This window comes from Gymnogyps californianus, chromosome 12 (genome assembly GCF_018139145.2).
Source record: "Gymnogyps californianus isolate 813 chromosome 12, ASM1813914v2, whole genome shotgun sequence".
NCBI classification, from domain to species: Eukaryota; Metazoa; Chordata; class Aves; order Accipitriformes; family Cathartidae; genus Gymnogyps; species Gymnogyps californianus.
Genome location: NC_059482.1, coordinates 7493099 through 7512914, shown reverse-complemented (window position 1 = coordinate 7512914; position 19816 = coordinate 7493099). Strand labels below are relative to the sequence as shown.

General features: G+C 38.4%; 1 protein-coding gene across 1 annotated transcript in view; it reads right to left on the bottom strand.

The window, feature by feature from the left end:
* ADAMTS18 (ADAM metallopeptidase with thrombospondin type 1 motif 18) overlaps nucleotides 1–19816 on the bottom strand; it is a 78093-nt gene that overhangs the window by 44096 nt on the left and 14181 nt on the right. Inside the window, exons 4-6 of the mRNA XM_050903978.1 lie at nucleotides 4884–5166; nucleotides 964–1163; nucleotides 133–216 (exon numbers count right to left, since the gene is read on the bottom strand). Coding sequence (XP_050759935.1) covers nucleotides 133–216; nucleotides 964–1163; nucleotides 4884–5166 — 567 coding nt within the window. The remainder of the gene's footprint in view (nucleotides 1–132; nucleotides 217–963; nucleotides 1164–4883; nucleotides 5167–19816) is intronic.

Here is a 19816-nt window from a genome sequence, read left to right as displayed (position 1 = left end):
AATCTTCTTCTCATGCTTTATGTCTTAAGAAAGCTCTAAGGAAAGTTCATGTACATAATGTGGGAACACCCAATGCTCCCTGTGAACAGCAGCAAATGAAGTATACCACACAAAAATTCTGACACAACTTACAGGCTCTTGTTCCAAAAGAAGAAGGCTCACAACGATAATATTTATATCACTTCCAATTGTTCCATCTTTAAACAGACTAGAGACCTGCAACGATTATTGAAGAGGAAATACCATCTACATGTATAATTTTTTTTTTTAATAGAGAAACATATGTATTGAGTTATTGCATTGGGCTTCAATTTTCAATACAAATTAATGGAGTTATACACCTTGTAGGATTAATCCAAAAGAGCTTAACCCAGGAGACTTAGGCCCCAAACCACCTCACTTATTCAAAAAACTTGAAAACTTTCTATTGATTTCAATGGGCTTTGTTCTGTCCTTGGTCTCCCGGATCAAGTGTAATCAAGTTCAAAGTTCAAGTTTTGTAGCACAAAACTAAAGAGCAAAGCCACAAAGGAAAACATATTTCTAGTTAAATTACATTATTTTTTCAAAAGAAATTTGTGCTTTCTCAAATAAATTTTTGTTTCAAGGAGAGACATCAGACAAAACAGACTAAGTTTCATGATACTAAAATGAAAGTTTCAGTTTCAGAGTATCTGCCTTTTTTGTACTACACAAGAAGTATTTTAAAATTTAACATTCTAAATATTTTCCTTTTTTTTTTTAATTTTTTTTTTTTACCCTACAGACTGTTGCCAGAGCTGTGATAATCTAGGGATGTATTTTTAAAGAGCTTTTTGATGTAATACATTAGATGAGTCTTGAAGAAAGGGTTGCGTAAGGTGCCCCTGCTCTTTCTGGTATCAGTATTTGTCTAATGAAAATCCTACTCTGACATAACAATATTCCACAGGGAAAACATACTTCAGTTACACCACATCTTACCATATTCATAACTGTCAAGATGTACGTTGTTACATTTTCCTTGCCATGTTTCTCCAACATTTTTTTATCTGCCACAACAAGGGTTTCAACATTTAGACTTCCATTTTTCTGAATTTTAGCAGATGATCTTTTGAACCTTGCAGAAGTCCCATATTCATCTGAGCGAATGTACGTCTCTTCTGTGGGTGGCTTAGGTGCATCTAAAAGGAAATAAAACTCAGTTTTGGAAAGGGTTCAGATCACCCATGAACAGTTTCATCAGAAAATGAAGTATCACAGGTTTAGAGCCTTAGATTATTTTTACAGCATGTGATTTAATACTTATGGCTAAGTTCTCGTGTATTTATCAAAAAAGACCTGATTCATTCCTGAGGGAACGATGGCTACATGGAGAGAAGGAAATGGGAGAACCACATTCGTGTGCAATAAGCAGTTTAAAATAAGGAATTAATCTAATAAAATGGTAGCATCTGTGGCAAAAAATACACACAGAATTTTTAACAGAATTTCTACATTTTTCCTGTCCTTTTGATAACTTCCTGAGGTGTTTGGCATGTGCTACTTACATAGCAGTCAGTAAAAAAGTCCTTTCCACAACAGATGTCCGCCGTCAGTACAGAAAGCAGACACACACCACAAGTAAGATTCCTGCCAGCCTGCTATTGTGATTGACATTAGCCTTCTATGCAAATTTGCCACTGACATTATTCCTGCTGGGAACATATTTATTTAGTATAGGGAAATGTCAGGCCACAGCAAAGAGGGCTTGACAACAGGATATGCGCATCCAGCCTGCACACCCCAATGCCAGGGTGCACATTTTCCCTCTGTGCTTGTGTAGCATGGTCAATGGCACGGTTAGAGAATGGTCTCTACTCCATTTCTTCAGAGAGCTAGAAAATGGGAAAAGAAATCTATGTCCTACATCCTGTAATGCTCCTTTTATTCTTAGCTGGTTCTGCATAAACCTACACTGCCTTTGCATCAAGAATTAACTCGAAGGCCACTTTAACATACTATTTGGATAACAATAGGATTTTTTTTTGACACAGGATGTAACAAGACACAAGTGAGGGGGCCTCAGGTAATTAAAAAATCCCTGCCTGTGCCTCATCAGAAAGTTTTTCCAACGACAGAGCTAAAACAGACGCTTCTTCCTTTCATGCCAAACTGGGAAATCAAGAATACCATAGAATGCACAACAGTGGTCTGCTTTCAAGAACTAAGTCACTTTGAACTATATTTAACATTGCAAGTGACTGTGTTAGATTTTAAAATGTATCACTCATTATAAACAATTGTCCTTTACAAGCTCAAAGAACTTTTCTCTTCTGGAAGCACGTCAAGACATGAAGACATGCCTCAACCAAGAGTGAAGCGTTCAGTTCAAGGCACGTCAGTTTCCATGTACCATTTTGAAGGCAATACAACTTCAAGGCATTTGACTCCTAAATCCATGAGCAGTGGAGTTTTGCTCTTGAACTAACTTCACTGTTACTAATAAAACCTAAGCATCAGCAATATTTCAAGCATGATTTACTAACTACAGTCCAGTTAATGCTCATGATCTAAAAACATTTAGATTGTGAAGAAGGCTTCGAAAGATGATTGACTTCTCTAGTGCTGACAAATTGCCAGCGTATGAAATTTTAAAAGATGGTGAGTGGGACAAGCTACTTCTATGACACTAAAAGTGGCAGTGTGCCTCTTACTGTTCAGCAAGTTTGGAGTCATTCTTCAGTTAGAATAAATTAACCTTGACTAGGTAGCGTTAATAGCAGAGGACTGCCTTCCGTAAGACTGCATTCTCAATGCCTTTGTTCATTCAAACTGAAATTTTCTAATCCAGGTGACTAGACTTGATTTTGCTGAAAATTTCAAACTGATATGACTCCAGATCTCAGAACAAGACCAGGAAAACAATGTAAAACCTAAAAATTAAAAAAAAAAAAAAGAGGAAAAAAAAAGAAAGGAAGAAGAAGAAAAGTCTCAAATACTCATAGAAGGGGTGTTGCCTTTACTGGAGTGATTTTCTCCTACATCCTATATTTGCCCCTACTCAATTAAACAATCACATGTGATTTTATTTGTAGGACTGCATTCATTCAGTGAACATGAGATTGACTTGTTCTATAGATTAACCAAGGCTGGGTATGGAAATGGATTGTTATTTTTTAGAACTCCTCCTCCCATTCTCTCAGAAGGTTATAGGTATGTACTGCATGAAGTGAGAGACCGCAGGATGTGAAAAGAAAGAGTTTTGTGGTTAAGGTAATTAAATGCAATTTTGCTTAATCGGATCCTAACAGTGCATCTGACACCGAGTTCCTAAGCAATGGGTAAATCACTTATACTAAACTCATCACAGTTGGATGCTAATTGCATGTTCTTCATTTAACATAAACCCAGCTTGAATACGCAGCTAAGAACTCATAGTTGTAACTGAAATTATTGAATACATAGGTACACATATACAATTACAGGAGCATATATTCTGATAAGTATTTTAAAGAAAAACTCAGTTTATCTATTTGGTACCCAGAAGCAATGGTTATTTTTGACCTCTCCTGTGTCTGTGAGTCCCATTTATAAGACAGGAATAATGATAATATCTTCTCCCATCCCCGGAGGTTATGAAAATACAGTGTTCAAAACGCGCTCATTTATTATAGGGATAAGCACTGTGTAAAAGCTCAAGAGGACATGAATAATTCTGAATTTGGACGAACAGTCACAGGGGGTACAGTAAATAAGGCGCAAGACCACAGTGGACAATGCAAATAAAATAAAACACTGTAGAGCAGATGACCTAACTTAGCACCATTACCCTCTGCTCTGAAGCAGGCAGCAGGAAAACCAGACAGGAGGGAAAGGGAGTATGTAATGAGGTAGTTCTGAACTGCATCAGAATGCAAATGTTTACAGGCTGAATCATAGGCTTGTGCATCTGGCATTTGAGGTCTAGCTTTCAAATCTAGGGAGAAGGATTTTTGAAGAAGCAGTCAATTTTTAATAAGCAGTTTTCAGGCCTCACATAGGCCTCAGTCTCAGACAGCTACCTTTTCCACTACCTCCTTTCTCATTCCTTCCCTTCTGTTTGTTTTCTCTTTCTTCCTTACACACCTTTTGGAAAAGGAACCTGCTCGTTTTCTCAGAACTCAGGTAGGAAGTTGGAAGAATATAACTGGACTGAGACAATGTTTTCAATACTGTGTGCAGTCCTGGAGACCCTCATTAAGAAACTCAGCTCAGAAGCAGATCAGCTTTCAAAAAGAATCAACTGAATGCTGTAAGTACAGATATAGGGTCCAAGGGGGCTCTAAAATGTTCTGCAATTTGAGGGCCTAACGAAGGACTCAGAATAGACCTTGGCAGGATAATATATTCCAGTATGTTTTTTAGGAGGTGGCTCCAAAATCTTATTTAAACAATTTACATGGGAGGTTCTTTTTGAAGATCTCAGTTGCTGAAAATTTCATTATCAAATGATGAGTTCTGAAAGACTTATTCTCCATCCTCTCAGAAATTAATGATTTGGAAGACTGTTTCTTCATCTTCAAGCCTAATTAGTTACATATCCCCAAACTAACAGGGAGCAGCAGTTCAGGGACTTGGCATCCATCACTGTGCAGAACTGCTTACTGAAAACTATGTCAATGTCAAAAAAATCAGGCAAGGGATCTTTTAATCTAGGTAGAGAATAAGGAAACTAAACAGTGATTCTGATGGCTTAATGAAACAGATGATGACATCAATTTAAAGGAATAATCTAGTTTCTCATATCTATTTCACTTTAGAAAGGTTTAATTTAAAATTATTATGTCTCCATCGCAAAGGTGGCTGTGAACCACACCTCAGAATCACCATACAGTCTCTAAGAGCCACTATCTCAAACAAGGAGAGAAAGTTTCCTTACATACATTTCTTGCGACGTCCACAAAAATGTTGCTTTTGAAACCTTCCATGGTGGTAACCATTCGCTTGAGCATGATACTTGTGGGAAGTGTGAATTCTGTGGTGACCAAAAGAAAAGTATTTGGGACTGGACTCTACTGTGTACCGGTGCACCTTCTCTTCTGCAGTTCGTTTATATAATACATGAGGATGGTGTCCGGCAGGTGATGTGTAGTTGTGCTCCTGTGCTAGCTGCTGAGGTAATGGAGATATAAGGAACTCGATCTTCCGTGTCCTTATCAAACCTGACTAAAAAAAGAAACAGCACCACAAATTAGAGAAAAGACTGTCAAGGTTCACAGCTGGAACATGCTAGCTCTTAAAGTGATCTCCCTTCAAAGCCTAGACAGATTGAAATGTGCTCCTCTAAATTAGATTTACTCAAGATATAATCTTGATAGTCTTCCCAATTAAAGTATGCATTGCTGCACTTTGGAGACAACCATGTTTCACATTTGGTAATACACAAATCAAGAATGTTGCGGGACTGGCAGCATAGCACCTTCACACAGTACCATGAGTAATTTCATATGCAGTATTAATCTAGTCTTCACCGTATAGATTTGTTTGTATGTGTGTTTGTGTACAGGATATACAGTCTCACTTAAAAAGAAAATGCTTTTGGAAAATGCAACTTCTAATAAATGCATACATTAGTAAAATAAAATATTTGAATTAAGATTCAGGGTTTTTTCAGAACAAGGTATTACCAGACAGGAATCCCAGACTTAAGGTTACTCTAAGTAGAAACGTAAGCACATTATAGTACAGCAGCACAAAGTGGAAGCATCTGAACATTTTAGTACTATCATTCAGTAATCAACTCCCCGCAATTTAATCATCATAAACGCAGTTTAAAATTTATGCCCTCCTACAAGAGAAAACTGATCAGTGAAAGTATCTGATTGTTTTCCTTCTTGGATCCCTGAAAGACAGAAGTAAGTATGGGAAAACTACACTGTAGTTTTCACATAGTATCTGTGCATAAAACTGCACATGTGATGAAGTGTTTCCAGGATCAGGGCCAGGGAAATGTGGGTGGCACTGAGGAAGTATTTCCATGCAGCTCATTAATCAGTTATGATTTTATTTCATTTCTTGGTTTTGTAAAACATGTTGTAATAAACACTCCTTTTTACCAAGTCAAAAACCAAGAAGAAGTTTCATCAGGTAATTCTATTACATTATATACGTAATACTAGATACAGATTTTTGTTTTGGATCAGTGAGGCTCTACCATGTGCCAACACCCTCCTGCCAAAATTGACATCCCACGAGGACTACATATCTCTTATGCTTCAGAAAAATATGTGCAGACAAACAAATGTCAATTGCAAACCATCTTGCCCGACATCTTAAGTCCTCCCAGATCATGATTCCACCTCCTTCTTCAAAAAATATTCTTTGAAAATGCACATATTAGACATGTATCACCTATTCCCTTCTGAAATAGATGCTTTTCTTTAGACTAACCTCCTAGAACCAGAATGCCAAGGGTATCAGAAGGAGAGCAGTCTGAATGCTTAATGTAAGCATTGTATTTCTTAAGGATTTGTGGAATTTTCTGCACTTTCAGAACTGTCTCCCATGAGGAAAACTCAACAGAAAATGAAAAGCAAGTGAAAATAGAAAGCTTCATATGAAATCTTCACAGCTTTAACTGTTTACTCAGCTAATGCTAAAACTGACTTCAAGTCTATTCCAGCTGAAAAGCTTTATCAGAGATATACAGGTCCTCAACAGTCTATAGTCATACACTATGCCCTTTTCATGGAAATTCACTTCTGTCTTTCCAAATCAAAGGTAGCTTCACAGTATTCCCCAATATAAGTATCCTTCACAGGGGCCTAATAGCGCTTATAAAATCATACTGTGATCTTAATTTTGACAATAGAAGAGATTCCATATTATGAACTGGGAGGGTCTCATTGCCTCCTGAAAAATAATATGAAAACAAACATAGATTATATTCTGATTAACAATTTGCCCCCTCTCCTTTCTTCAACATGAATTCATAATTATGTATCTCAGCCTATATCTACTTATCATTCTAAATGAAGGTTAAAACTGCCTCTGTCAATAAGAGACAGGCTTTAAATAATTGACAAGAATTTAACTTGCCTGCTCACTGCAATAAGTTGGCATATTTCAAGTGTCAGATCACATTTGGTCATGACAAAGTACTTTCCTGTAGGGAAGAAGACTAATATTTTAATCCTTATGATGTGTGTCATCACACAATTTAAAAGTGGTTCTGAGAGGCATTCTTTATCTACTAGAGTGCACTGATAATTGGGCACTGCTAAATTATTTTTTTTTTCAGCTGGAAAACAGAAATGTAGCGAATCTGGTTTTTATTTCCCCATTTTAAAGGTTTCCACGTCTGAAATTATTCCTGTAGGATTCATTTTGTAAAAGATTCAAACCATACGGAACAAAGGGTTTTCTACATTTTCCTGTACGAAACTGTCCCTGATGTACACCAAGTTTCAGCCCCAAAAGTAATTTCTATATTTAACATTGTAAGGGTGGATTGAGAATTTGGGGAGGGGGCAGAGGAGCGAACTGAATTCTGGGCCCTGCACTGCATGTCTATTGCTGCACCTTTACATAGGCTGTGGCTGACTGAGTGCCTTACAAATGTATTCACTTTTTCTCCAGCACAAATTACCCTAAATCTCACGTAAGACTTCTTCCCTTTGGGTTTTACATCAGACGCATCCTCCAAATTGAAAAATGTTGTGTGAATGAAAGATCCCTTCTTTTTGATAACATCTAGTTTTATGAAGTTGTCAAGAAGAAAGGGGAAGTGCTACAGAGCAGTCTGGACACTCATTCAATCACAGACCATTTTCCATTTCTTCCAGGTATGGGATGGTTTCAAGGATTCGTATTAAAATAATCTCTTTGGTAATTCCAAAGTAATGCTGAGAATGCTGACCTGGCTTCTGACAGAGATGCAGTCCTGGATCACTGCAAAGGGGGCAATTGGGCAATAACTGCCAGATACTTTTCTTGCAGGTTCTTGAATTTTAGCCTTAGGTAAAGCAAAGTGGTCTATGGCTATGGTCATGTTGGCTGGAAAATATGCCAGCCGAGAAACCCCAGAGCACAGAGGCAGGATACTAGCACAGAATCATCTTTTCTAACTTTACACTGCCAAGGAATTCCAGTTTCCTGAGGGTCAGATTTTGGCTAGTCTGTACTCCTGGGCAGTGTAAGCGTTAAAAAAAAAAGTGTTTCTGGGAATTTACATGAAACATCTCTCTAATTGTGAGTTAGATGCAATATGTTTGTCCAGCTCAAATACTTCAGTGGATGAAAAAATACTGTCAAAACTGTCATGGAAATTTATGCATTAGGTTTCCTATTACCAGCATAGCTTTAAGTATACACGTGATTTTCCTTGAATCAGAACTCAGGGATATCTTTCCATTAACTTTCATGGGTTTGGGACCCAACAAGGAGAGGGTCAGATAGGTCAAAACTCCATTTTTATTTCAGATTCTCTGCAATTAGAACACCATGAGAGGAAGCAGGATGACAAAATCTAACATTCTTACTAAGTCTAGACAACACAGCATGAAAAAGACCAGGGACTCCTGTCTATTCCCTCTCTCTCCCACTGTAGCTATCACTAATAATAGCAGTAATTGTGAGAATATGGTGGGAAGGAAAACCCAAGAGATTGCTCAGTTGGAATTCGCTGTTCTCTTGTTCTTCCCTCACAACACAGATTTGCTATCCTTCTGTAAGGGATATTCCATGCCATTGGAAAGTAAATGGAAAGACATACGTTGATCTGTGTGGTTAGCAAATAATTCTGAATCAATAAATTAGAGGAACTTGCAGTTTGTTTGCAGAAAAGTTGAGAAGAGATGAGAAGGCAACATTCCTCCCACTTATTTGTTATGAAATGTTTGCTTAGCTCTGGGCTAAAGGAATTTTCAGATCCAATACATCTTTGTGAAATTCCTCAGTATCGGGGTGTTATCACCAAGGTAAGGCACTTGTTCTGGTTTCTTGGTGTGTTTCAAAAGGAGGAAGAATCTAAAAATGAAGTTTGGACAAGGGAAATGATAATAAAATATCTGCTTCAAGAGTTTTTTAAATTGAAGTTGGACTATAAACTGAAAAATAAGAATTTTTTAAACCACTGGAAGTTCATCTTAGCTATACAAAACCAGGTAAATCTTCCACTGATTTTAGATCCACATGGAACAGTTTTGAGAGTCACACGCTAACATATCTCTTTCTAACAGGTCTCATTGGCCTCTTACTGGAACAGCACAAAGGCTGATCCCATTTGTCTCCCCCTGTGTTCTTAAGACTCTGAGTGAAGCCTTTGGCAGCTTACCAGCCTGTAAACCTAATTCATTTTGAGGTTTCAGCATCTCCAAAAAACAGACCCTCCATAAAAAACACAGCAGTGACAGCGAGTGAAGGATTTTCAGAACTATTATTTCTTGCCTATAATTTAACAAAGCTAAGTTCTGAGATAGTAGACCAACCCTTGCTCTAAACTAGAAGAGCCTCATGGCTGTGGGTTCTCTGTTTGCATACAAGGCATTTTCATTACATGCTAATTAAATTAAAGGCAACAGCTTGGCCATATGCATATTTAAGTTACAGGAGTTTCATAAACCAGATGCAAATAATGAGCTAAGAAGCATAATGAAATGAAACTGAGAATTAAAACATATGCATAAATGAACTGCAATGTCTCTGCTAAACATAACTACTTGATACTGATGCAAAGTTAAATTACTGTTTGTATGAAGACAGGGAGATCTCAACTAAATAAAGTTCTAAAAAGTTTGCATGTATTGTCTAAGGAATACTACTTATATCCAGAATGCTTTATTCAGTGTTATGAGCATATACCTAAAACTAGGTGTTAAAAAACCACTGTCTTAACTGAGAGCAGCTAAAACAATGGCCAAAGAAATCAATGAAGTCTATACCGTTAGATCGGTGTGCATGTACTCAACATGAAAAATCTCTCAAAAGGAAGAGTTAAATGTCGTTTCACACCCATTAAAATAGTTCCAAATATTCACACAAAGTTTTAAAAGACTTGACAAAAGGCCAACTGAAATTGGCATAAATCTTTCCACAGACTTCAGTGGACATTGATCCAAGACTTCTGTTGTGTTATTTCCCAACTGTCCAGCTCCTAAAAAACACAAATCATTGATTCAAACACATCTTAAGAAGAGTTACAGCACGTAAAGTACAGAGACATAAAGTACAGTTTTTAGTTCTACTTAAACAAAAATGTAAATTAAGAACTTCCTTGAAATATAAAGAATAAGAAGAACAGATGGCCTAGGAACTACGGTTGCTGGTTATTTAAAATTATCTGAGGTCAAAGTTGCCTATATATCTAGTATTCACATCACAGTATTGTTGGGACCACCTCATGTCACATCATATTGGAATTTTTTCTCATTTACTTTGCAGTGAAAACTCATGAAACGATCTTAGCTACAGTTCGTTTTAATCAAAGCCAAACTCTTATTTTCTGCCATGATGCCCTGCTAAGTCTCTGGCACTTTGGCACCACAAAGGAAACACAAAAGACCTATCTCTGCCACCAAAGAATTCCCTTCCTGGAGGAGAGACTCCCCTAGCTCAGATGTCCCACCTGTGGGTTTTGTCTGCCAGACCATTTCCCATACTGGAATAATGAGCATCTTAGAAACAGAAAGAGGGTACGATGGAGATCCAGAGAACATGAAGCTATTCACACCACTTAGAGCTACCTGACAACAGCCAGAAGTTGCCTTTGGGCCCAGACCAGCCTCTAGAATTGGGCAGACATCAATTTTCAAATACCAACATACTGCACCATGTGCTAGAAGAAGGGAGAGGTCTCCCCATAACTCCTGTACCTCTGCTCAGATTCCACCACAGACTGATGGGGAGATGAGGCCCTTCCCTCAGGTTTTATAAGCAGATAATGGTAGTCCCTTCACAAAGTACAGAAATGATCTTCATGTTTGAGATCAACCCTCCATTCATTCTGCACATGCTCCAAGGCAGCTGGTGGCAAGCCAGCTCAAACTAGAAGCAATGTAGCTGCTAAGAGACTGGGTTATTAGCTAAAACACAGCAAAACGTTTATGTGTCTACATGGTGTTTTGTAACATCTAGGTCATGGCCAGCAGCTTGGAGAACAGCGACAGTGATTTCAAATCCGTTTCAAATGCATACTCAGAGAAACCCATGGGGAGATGGCAGTCCCCTGTGCATATACCAGCAGCCTGATACAAAATCCTGTCAAGACAGCAGGAAAAGTGCCAGCTGTTTAGAACGGGGTTTGGGTCAAGCCTTGTAAATGGAGTAAAGATACAGTTTTCTCACACGTGCCAAGGAATCCCAGGAAGAATAAAGTCCTGTTAAGTTTGCCAACATTCATCTTATGGATTCCTCTTTCCTCCAAAGGAAGGATATTCAACCAATACTAGTACAAGGCTGTTCAAAGCAATCCTGCATCATGTAAGCAGTCTAAATAAATTATTGTTTCTTTAGAGAATATGTAATGAAGCAGACTCATCTCTTGGGATGGGTTAAGTTGGTAGTCTGAAAAATATGCGAGACTATAACCTTACTACAGTCATAAGCAAAACTACTTCCAAGAATTATAGCCAGCAGTATAGTACAGCCTGACCTGGAATTGTAGATACCCGATATCACTAACTGACTTTTTGAGAGATGGGTTATTGAGCACCTCTCAGGTTAGGGTCAAGATGTCAATGCTCTGGAAAATATAATCAAAATGAACAAATTAAGATGCAAAATTAGGTAGAAAAAATGACAAGCAAGATATCTGGTAAAGCAGAAAGAAGGAGCCGAATTGCAGAAAGTGTTGCTGAGGTGAAAGATATCTTTACCCTTGGGAAGCATCATGAGCAAACAGCCAAACCAATGGCAGTAAATCATGGTAATTAAAGGAGTTCATTCCCTCTCCGCTATGACGTACACCCCCTTTTCTGGGTGGTAACTGCAAAGGGGACAGCAGCAGCTAACAGAGCTGAGGCATATTTTGCCTCCATATGCTGTTTCTGTCCCCCTCAGAAGGGCACTTCACACAGATGCGCCCATGTTACTGAAGCACTGGGTAAATTAAACAAGCTTCTGAGACACAATGACAGAGACACAATCCATGATTCTCCAACAAAACGTGAAAAGTCTGGACCCTAAATCCATACACAGGTTGTTAAATAAATGACTGACTTTTAAAGAGTGTGAAGCACCCAGGAGTTCCCGTTGAGCTGAACGTTGTCTCTGCAAGCATTTCCAGAGCGCGTTTATACCAATTTGGGAACGAAAATGTTCTGGGAAACTAGTGAGAATGGACTCTCATGAGGTTTCCAATAATACACATGTATTATTGAAGTCAGAAATCCCATGAGTAAAACTCAGAGCATGTTCATTTTTGATCCTATCCCAAACCAGGCAGCACAAAGGCATGCGAACACACTAAAAGAAAGAGAGAATTTAAGTTAACTAAACTTTTCCCTAGCTTTTATGTTTGCCAAACAAATTCACCCACCCTTCAGAAAAGTATCAGGTCTGTACGTGGGCAGTTACTGACGACTGCCCGGAGTCAGGGAAGTACAAATGTAATGTTTTGTTGGACTGGGTCCTTGGCTGATGAGAATAACCTCAGCAGACCTTTACTGATTTTCACCAGATTGGAATATCTGGCTCTGTACCACAGCAAATGTTTAGGTTAAGTTAATGGCCTTTATACACACTAAAATACTTTTATCATGAAAGAAGCATTAGAATCACTGGTTGCCTATTCTGACTTGAGAATTGTGCAGCAGATCACATTTTTCTTTAGATTCTAAGTGACTCACAAAAATAACTCACTTTATTCTGTTTTCTAACATAATATAGATTTCTTGCAAATGTAAAATGTTAAGAGTTCTTAACAATATAGCATTTTATTATCTGAGAATCTGACAGAAGGAGAGTACGACGTTTAAATTGCCAGTCTGAGTTAGTCATGAAAGACTACTCTGTTTGGTGTTCAAAAGAAGTGCTATGCAGAACATTCAGCAATTATTAAAACAAGGTAACAAAATTGCATGTCTTTAATTATTCCTATATGAACAAAGACAGCGTTATCTCTGAATAGTGCCTTTGTATTTCTGCAGTTGACTGAACTTGTTTAAAACATCTTTATGCAACCCTCTGTCAACATATGGCAAATAAGGAAATATTCTTATTTGTTCCTCCACTTAAGGTAATTGAACCAGTCACATTGGTATTTAAATGTATTAAATTGGTATTTATTGCAGGGTAATGAGATATTCTAGAACTAACACAAACTCGATTGCTTTGCCACAGATTAAATACTTGCTTGTCAGTACGTGAGCTCCCTCATTTCTCATGTTTTGGGTTTTTTTAAAAAACAAAAGTAGGCATGATAAATGAACAGAAGAAAAATACTAGCATAAACTACAGCACTATGACACTAACAATATTTTAGTTAAGTGCCAAAGGTTTACCAAGTTGCACTCAAGATCACTTCATTAATGATTCCATCAGTATGGCTCTTTGCCTTGCTATAATGGTTCTGGAAAGCAATTAGCTAAAACCAACAGCTCAAATTTAGGCTTGGTAGCTGTACAAGCACTTGGGTATGGCCTGTTTAAGCAAATCCCTGCAACTGTAAGATAAAATCTAGATATTTTATTAGTTATGACAGTTCTGAAATCCATCACAAAGCAAACAGGAAACAGCAGGATTGTTTTATGAATGCATTTATGCTTCACTTTTCCTAAAAAGAGGCAGCCCACTATTAGTCATGTGCTGTCTTACAGTTGATTAGTTACTTACGGTACATCAAGAATAACAGAACAACTGACTTCAGAAGGTAGTTTAGTTAGTCCCCTAATCTAGCATCCCATATAACTGAGTGCATAGCTTAAAAGAATCCTTGAAGTATGAGAGGAGGTGTACCTTTTGGAAATTTTGAAGCGTAGAAAATGCAGCCCTCTCTGTCCTCTCATTCTGTGTAACAGCACAAAAAAAGCGCACCATTTATGTTCCTCTTAAATCTCTGAAACGTGACTTCAGGATACCTAGATCTTTAACAGACCTTTGGACAGGGCAGAATTTCACCCTAAGGTTGGTTTGCTATGAATTATTCATGCTGCTCGAAGGATTAGGTGCAATGAAAATGTTCTGGCAAGATTCTCCTTCTCCTTTGTGTATAGCTAATCGATTTTATGTGGATGGAATTCAGATGTACTAATATTCTAGGGAAAGTGCATGCCTTCTTTATGAATCTTCTGCTCCTATAGTTGTGATAAAGGCAAAACCAATAAGATTAGGGCATAGTGACACAGAAAATGAACGGCTTAAAAAAAGAACTGATGATAGATAACTAAAATCAGTACTTGGAAATTCTTTTCCATAGGTACTTAGCATTAACAGATGCTTGCTTGAGTGTTTCTGATCAGGAACATTCCTCCCTATCAGACATGCAACTCCAAACATTAAAAGTCATGAATCAGGCCTTGCAGGAAACAACACTATAAATTACAAGATTTTTTTAAAATAATGCCAAAGGGCTTTGGTGTTTTATTTTCTTTCTGATTTCTTGAACCATTTTCAACTGAGTTTTTAAGAGGTTTTTTTACCCTTTATGATCATGTGTACTAGAATCAAACTTGGGTTTTTTTTAGTGAAAACGCAGCTTTTCTTGTGATGATGGGACTTCGGCAGCTGGACCTTTCAGAAGAACATTTCATACCATGACTGAGAGTGGCAGACAAGCCTGAAAGAATCCCTCTCCCTTACAAGATACCCTGTTGAAGTTGCAGCCAATAGAGAGAGACACTTACCCAATGCACTTGGACATCACATAGGGCTAGCTGATAGTAGACCCTTCACTCTGTTCAGAGGTCTTGGCTTCAGACTGACTTACACTGACTGCATCAAAGCCCCAAAGCAAATGCTCTACGCAGTGGTGGTTCACTACCCATACCCACTTTTCCCCAGCAAAGATCCTCCAGATAAAAGCTTCAGCCTGGCAGAGCTGATGCAAATGAATTTGAGGGGGCAGAAGATCTGAGCCTGTCTGACCTGGGATAATTTGCATTCAAACAAAATAAATCCAGCTCAATTCCCATAGCAATTTTACTTTGCTATGAATAGCTCAGGCAGCTCCAATAACGAGGAGCTCGGGTTACATCTGATTGCCAGCTGTATTGCTTACTAAGAAGTTAGGTCAGTGGTTCCCAACCTTTTAATTTTCCTTGTTGGAGTAGACATCGCTATGGATTAGTTACATGAGAGAGTGGTCACAAGGAACTCTGTAGGGAGCAAAGTATCAGCTTTGCTGATATTCCGCATACACAGGCATATACGTATGTTGAAATATCTATGTGGGAAGGAGAAAGTGAGGGGAACAAAAGAGCTTAGGCCACTAAGGGAAGGGAAAACAAGAAGCAAAGATGGCCCAAGAGTGAGAATGTCAGGCTGGCGCCTGGGTTATCTGGATTAAACTCCCAGTTCTTCAGCAGTTCAGCTTCTCTGTTCCTTATTTTTCAGTTTTATAGGCAAGATTTTGTAATCAACCCAGTAAATACTCAAGAGAGACTTGTGAAGGCTCACATTTGACCCCATTTGGGTTGTTCTATTAAAATGCTTCCATCTTCCTCACTATAAGCTGCAGTCCCAGCCTTCAGGATGTCACTCGGTAGCTTGAGCTGTGATCCAGTGACCAGTTGCACTAAGCACAGAAGGTCACAGCATAGCTAGGTATGTGCCATCTAGCACGGCTCCCTGCTGGCAAGTGCCCTGTTCAAAGACACATTCCTCAAACGTGGCTCTGCCCATGATCTGTCCCTCAGCACATCACTGGATAGGCTTCTGCCATGTGATCCCACTCACAGGAACAACAATGCTACATGGTATGTGACCCAGAAATATGCAGTCACATTCATTGGAGTCTGAGAAGGTTGACAGGTTTGCTCATAACTAGGAATTCCCTTGCTATAGTGCTTTCTATTTTTCACATGCCTATAGAGAAAGTGTGATTACTTAGCATCACTGTGAAAGGAAGAGCAGAAAAGAATAAATCTCATCTTCTCTTCTTTTGCTGTAATCACCTCTTTGAAACAGGACAGCAGCCTAGGTGTGTCTGAATCACATTTTTTTCCCAAGAAATGGCAAATCAGTAAAACCTTGAATGCAATTCATACTATTAAACCCGAAATATAGGGCAGCATCATCCCAAAGATCCACTGAGTTAAAGTAAGACCTCACCATTTTCTCAGTTTTTCACAACATTAAGAAACCTGTACAATGGCAACTCCATGTAACATTTAGATAACCATACAAACATCCTTAGCATCCAGATCTTAGTTTACAATGGGCATTTGAATAAGAAGTGAGTTATGTGCTAAGATAAATGTAGTAACTTACATCTATGTTCCATGTCATGAAAAAGCCTCATATTTGTAGGCACCATTTACAGCCATGAAACATGCCTTCACAATATTATATTGCCAAGTATACCATGGGTCCAAAAATTCTTTGTTTTCCTACTTGTAGCCAAATGCTACCAATCAGCAGTGCTCAGACATACCGCACTAATCTTTGTCCTGCTTTAAAACTGTGCACACTCATTCACACTCCTCTCCCACAAATTAGCCTATGTTTCTATTTTAAGGGAATGATGCACGAAGGTGAGCATGCTATAACTGCTCTGCTGGTGTAACTGTACTGAAATTAAAAGCAGGAAACCTGGGTGGATTTGTCCAGACCAGAAAAGTTTTTAATACTATTATAAATGAAAGTTTGAGGAGAAATAATTTTCAGTACAATTTACTAACTACAGAAATCTCTGTAGTAGAAATAACTGTGGTGACACGCAAAAACTGCCACAAAGAGGTGCTTGTTTGGTATGAAATAAAACGTCATGCCATACTGTCTTAAAATGGAAACAGTAATACTACCTTAATATTGGTCCAGATTTTCAGCATAAAGTGAGGTAAATCCATTCTTCCACCCAATACAACAATTTACATCTCCTGACATCCTGTCTACTGATAGGGTCAGAGTACAACATGCAAGTCTAAACCAGTATTTGGAGTGTTAACACAACAGTTTCCAGATATTCAGATCCATGTTTGACTTGTACTTACTGAATAGGCGGGCAGAACTAAACTGGTCATGAAAGGTTAGACTGATTTTACCATAAGCAGACTTTAGTATAAGCCTGTGAATTATGTGACTGTTTAGCAGGGATGAGTGTTAAGAAAAGTATGAAAGATGGTGTGGGAGCATTTACTTCTGTCTTTTCATTGAAGAAATCAGTTCTGTTATGCACCTCTGAGAATCAGAAATGAGAACAGAGGACAAAGAAGCAGCTGAGGAGAGGACATAAAGGTTCCCATTTCTACAAAGTCCCACAGAAACTGATCCAAGAAGGGAGGGCTTTGATTCCTGTGTCAGCAAGCACCATTTGCTATGATTTTCAAGCAAGTGAATAGCCTTTCTTCATGAAAACATTTGTACAGTAGAGTGTTTTCAGCACACTACCTTACATATTAGGCTCTCAAAACATAGTCTGTGGAGCACCAAAGATCTAAGTAACCCTGTGATGATCTCTGAGATCTCAGGAAATAGGAAAGATAAAGTGACAAAGGGAAGGTTGTGCCTGAAAGCAACTTTTTCTTCTGTGAGATATTCTTTATATTAAATTGGTCCAAGAAATCTAGAAATCTATTGCCACAGATGTTGCCACTATGTTAAACACTATAGGCCTTCTTATTGAAATAAAAATGCAGTAAAGTCAAGGGAGACGATAAAATTATATGGAATTTGTTGACAGCTCAGCATGCTGCAAAGTTATAAAAGGATGGTAAAAAAAAAAAAAATAATCAGCAGAAGATTTAGGAGGCAAAATTTCCTAAGCAGCCTGACCTTCTTTCTGCAATGAATCTATAGAACAGTAGGTTAAGCAAAGGTCAGGTTAAGCATAGGTTAAGAAAAAAGCTCCAGGACGAGGAATGTGCTGTCAGGGTCAGAGGCTCTGGGACATCAGGGAAGTGTGTGAGAGTTACAGACACTTCAATCTCATATGTAGTTCCTAGTCCCAGGGCCTGAGTGTGCTCTCTGCTCCATCCTGACACCACAGAACACAAGACTGGAGTTCGCTCCATGCCACACCGCAGCCAGCAGCTGTTCTCTGTGGACTCCAGGCATAACTTGAGAGAAGTGCTGCACAGCTGCTGTTGTATCTTGAGCCCTTACTTAGACATCAGGATACACTTGGTGTTCTGAGAAGTGCTGCATGAGTCAAGTAAGTAGTGCATCAAAGCATACCGACTCCCATAAACAAGAGGTAATTTGTCTACTTTCATAGGCAAGAATTACAAAAGTGAACGTGAAAAGTGAAAAATGTGGTCCTCCCATTCTGAGTCTCTCTGAAGCTCCGTGTCGCTTGCACAGCCACTGATTTATCATTCTCAGATTCTAACTTCTCTGCTAGAGCCTGTCCTCAAGCCCCTGTCCCTCACATTAGTGTACCCCTGACTTTTCCCCCAAATAATCTGGCTGTTCAGTGGCCACTAAAGGGGCGCTGCCTGCCAAAAGACTACTGGCATGAAGGTAGTCAAGCCCTATTTGTGCCTACACATTTTCCTACATAAGATTATATGTGCTTCCAGGAGTTAAAGTGCAATCCTGCCACTTCTCAGTGTGAATTTGCCCAGCTTAATGTGTCATGACTAAAGATGTGACTGTTCATGCAATCCATCTGGATCATCAGTCATTTACTCCACCTTTTCTTCTTTCCAGGTGGTAACGTAAACAGAGGAAAAGCCAGAAGGACCTCTTGTTGTGAAACATTTCCTCTCTTCACAGCATGTTACACTATACACTCCTCCCACAGCATAAAACCAGCAGTGTTAATGTGCTATGGAAGTAAATTAGTCACAAATAGCACCATAGGGAACTTAAATATTTTGAATGTATACCATATAATCAGGAAATGCCCACCCTCTTTATCTGTCAGGAACAAAGAAATTGAAAGCTTTGTAATTTTAAACTGCCCATCAGTTGCTATGAATCAATCAAACATCTTACTGTGGAGAGCTAGCATGCACAAGAATGCTGGTAAGATAAGAGAGGGTTTAAACTACACTCCCCATCCTGTTGGAATAGTTTCAGCCTAAGATTCCACATTTAATCACCCCTGTCCAGGGCTTCTCTTTATACACCTCCATTGAACCCCTCGAAAGGACTAGAATAGGACATTGAACTTTCATAGTTTTTCAAATTATTTATACTATTACTAATTCTCACAAATTTCACCAATCCAAAATAAATTTGATTTTTTTCAAGAGTAAATAGATTTTATAAGATAATTTACAGACTTATAGTGACTTATTCCTTTAACATATATTAACATATAATGACAGAAGTCATGCAAGACCGCATAGTCTAGACATCCTCTAGATTATAATTTTTTGCAATAACCCTACATCCATCCACTTACTACAAAAGTCAGAGACAAATCACATCAATCTTCTCTTTAAAATTTAGGTCCCTTCCTGGAAGAAACATGAAGGTGTTGATTTAAGTGATAATTAGTATTTTGCTAGCACATATTATAGTTCTTGAATGGCAGAAGAGACAACAGCTGTAAAGAGCATTGCCTTGTGCAACTTTATGGAAATACAAATATTAATATATTTCACAGACAATGGATACTGAATTGCACTGTCCTTTGTAAAATCAAGATTAAAGGATTGGCACCAATTTAGTGCATTGGTATAGATACATATGTACGTATATATAAATTTCTCTTCCTTTTTATTGGCAAGTAAAATGCAAGTCAGGTCCAGAGGCTAAGCTGTCATTAAGGACA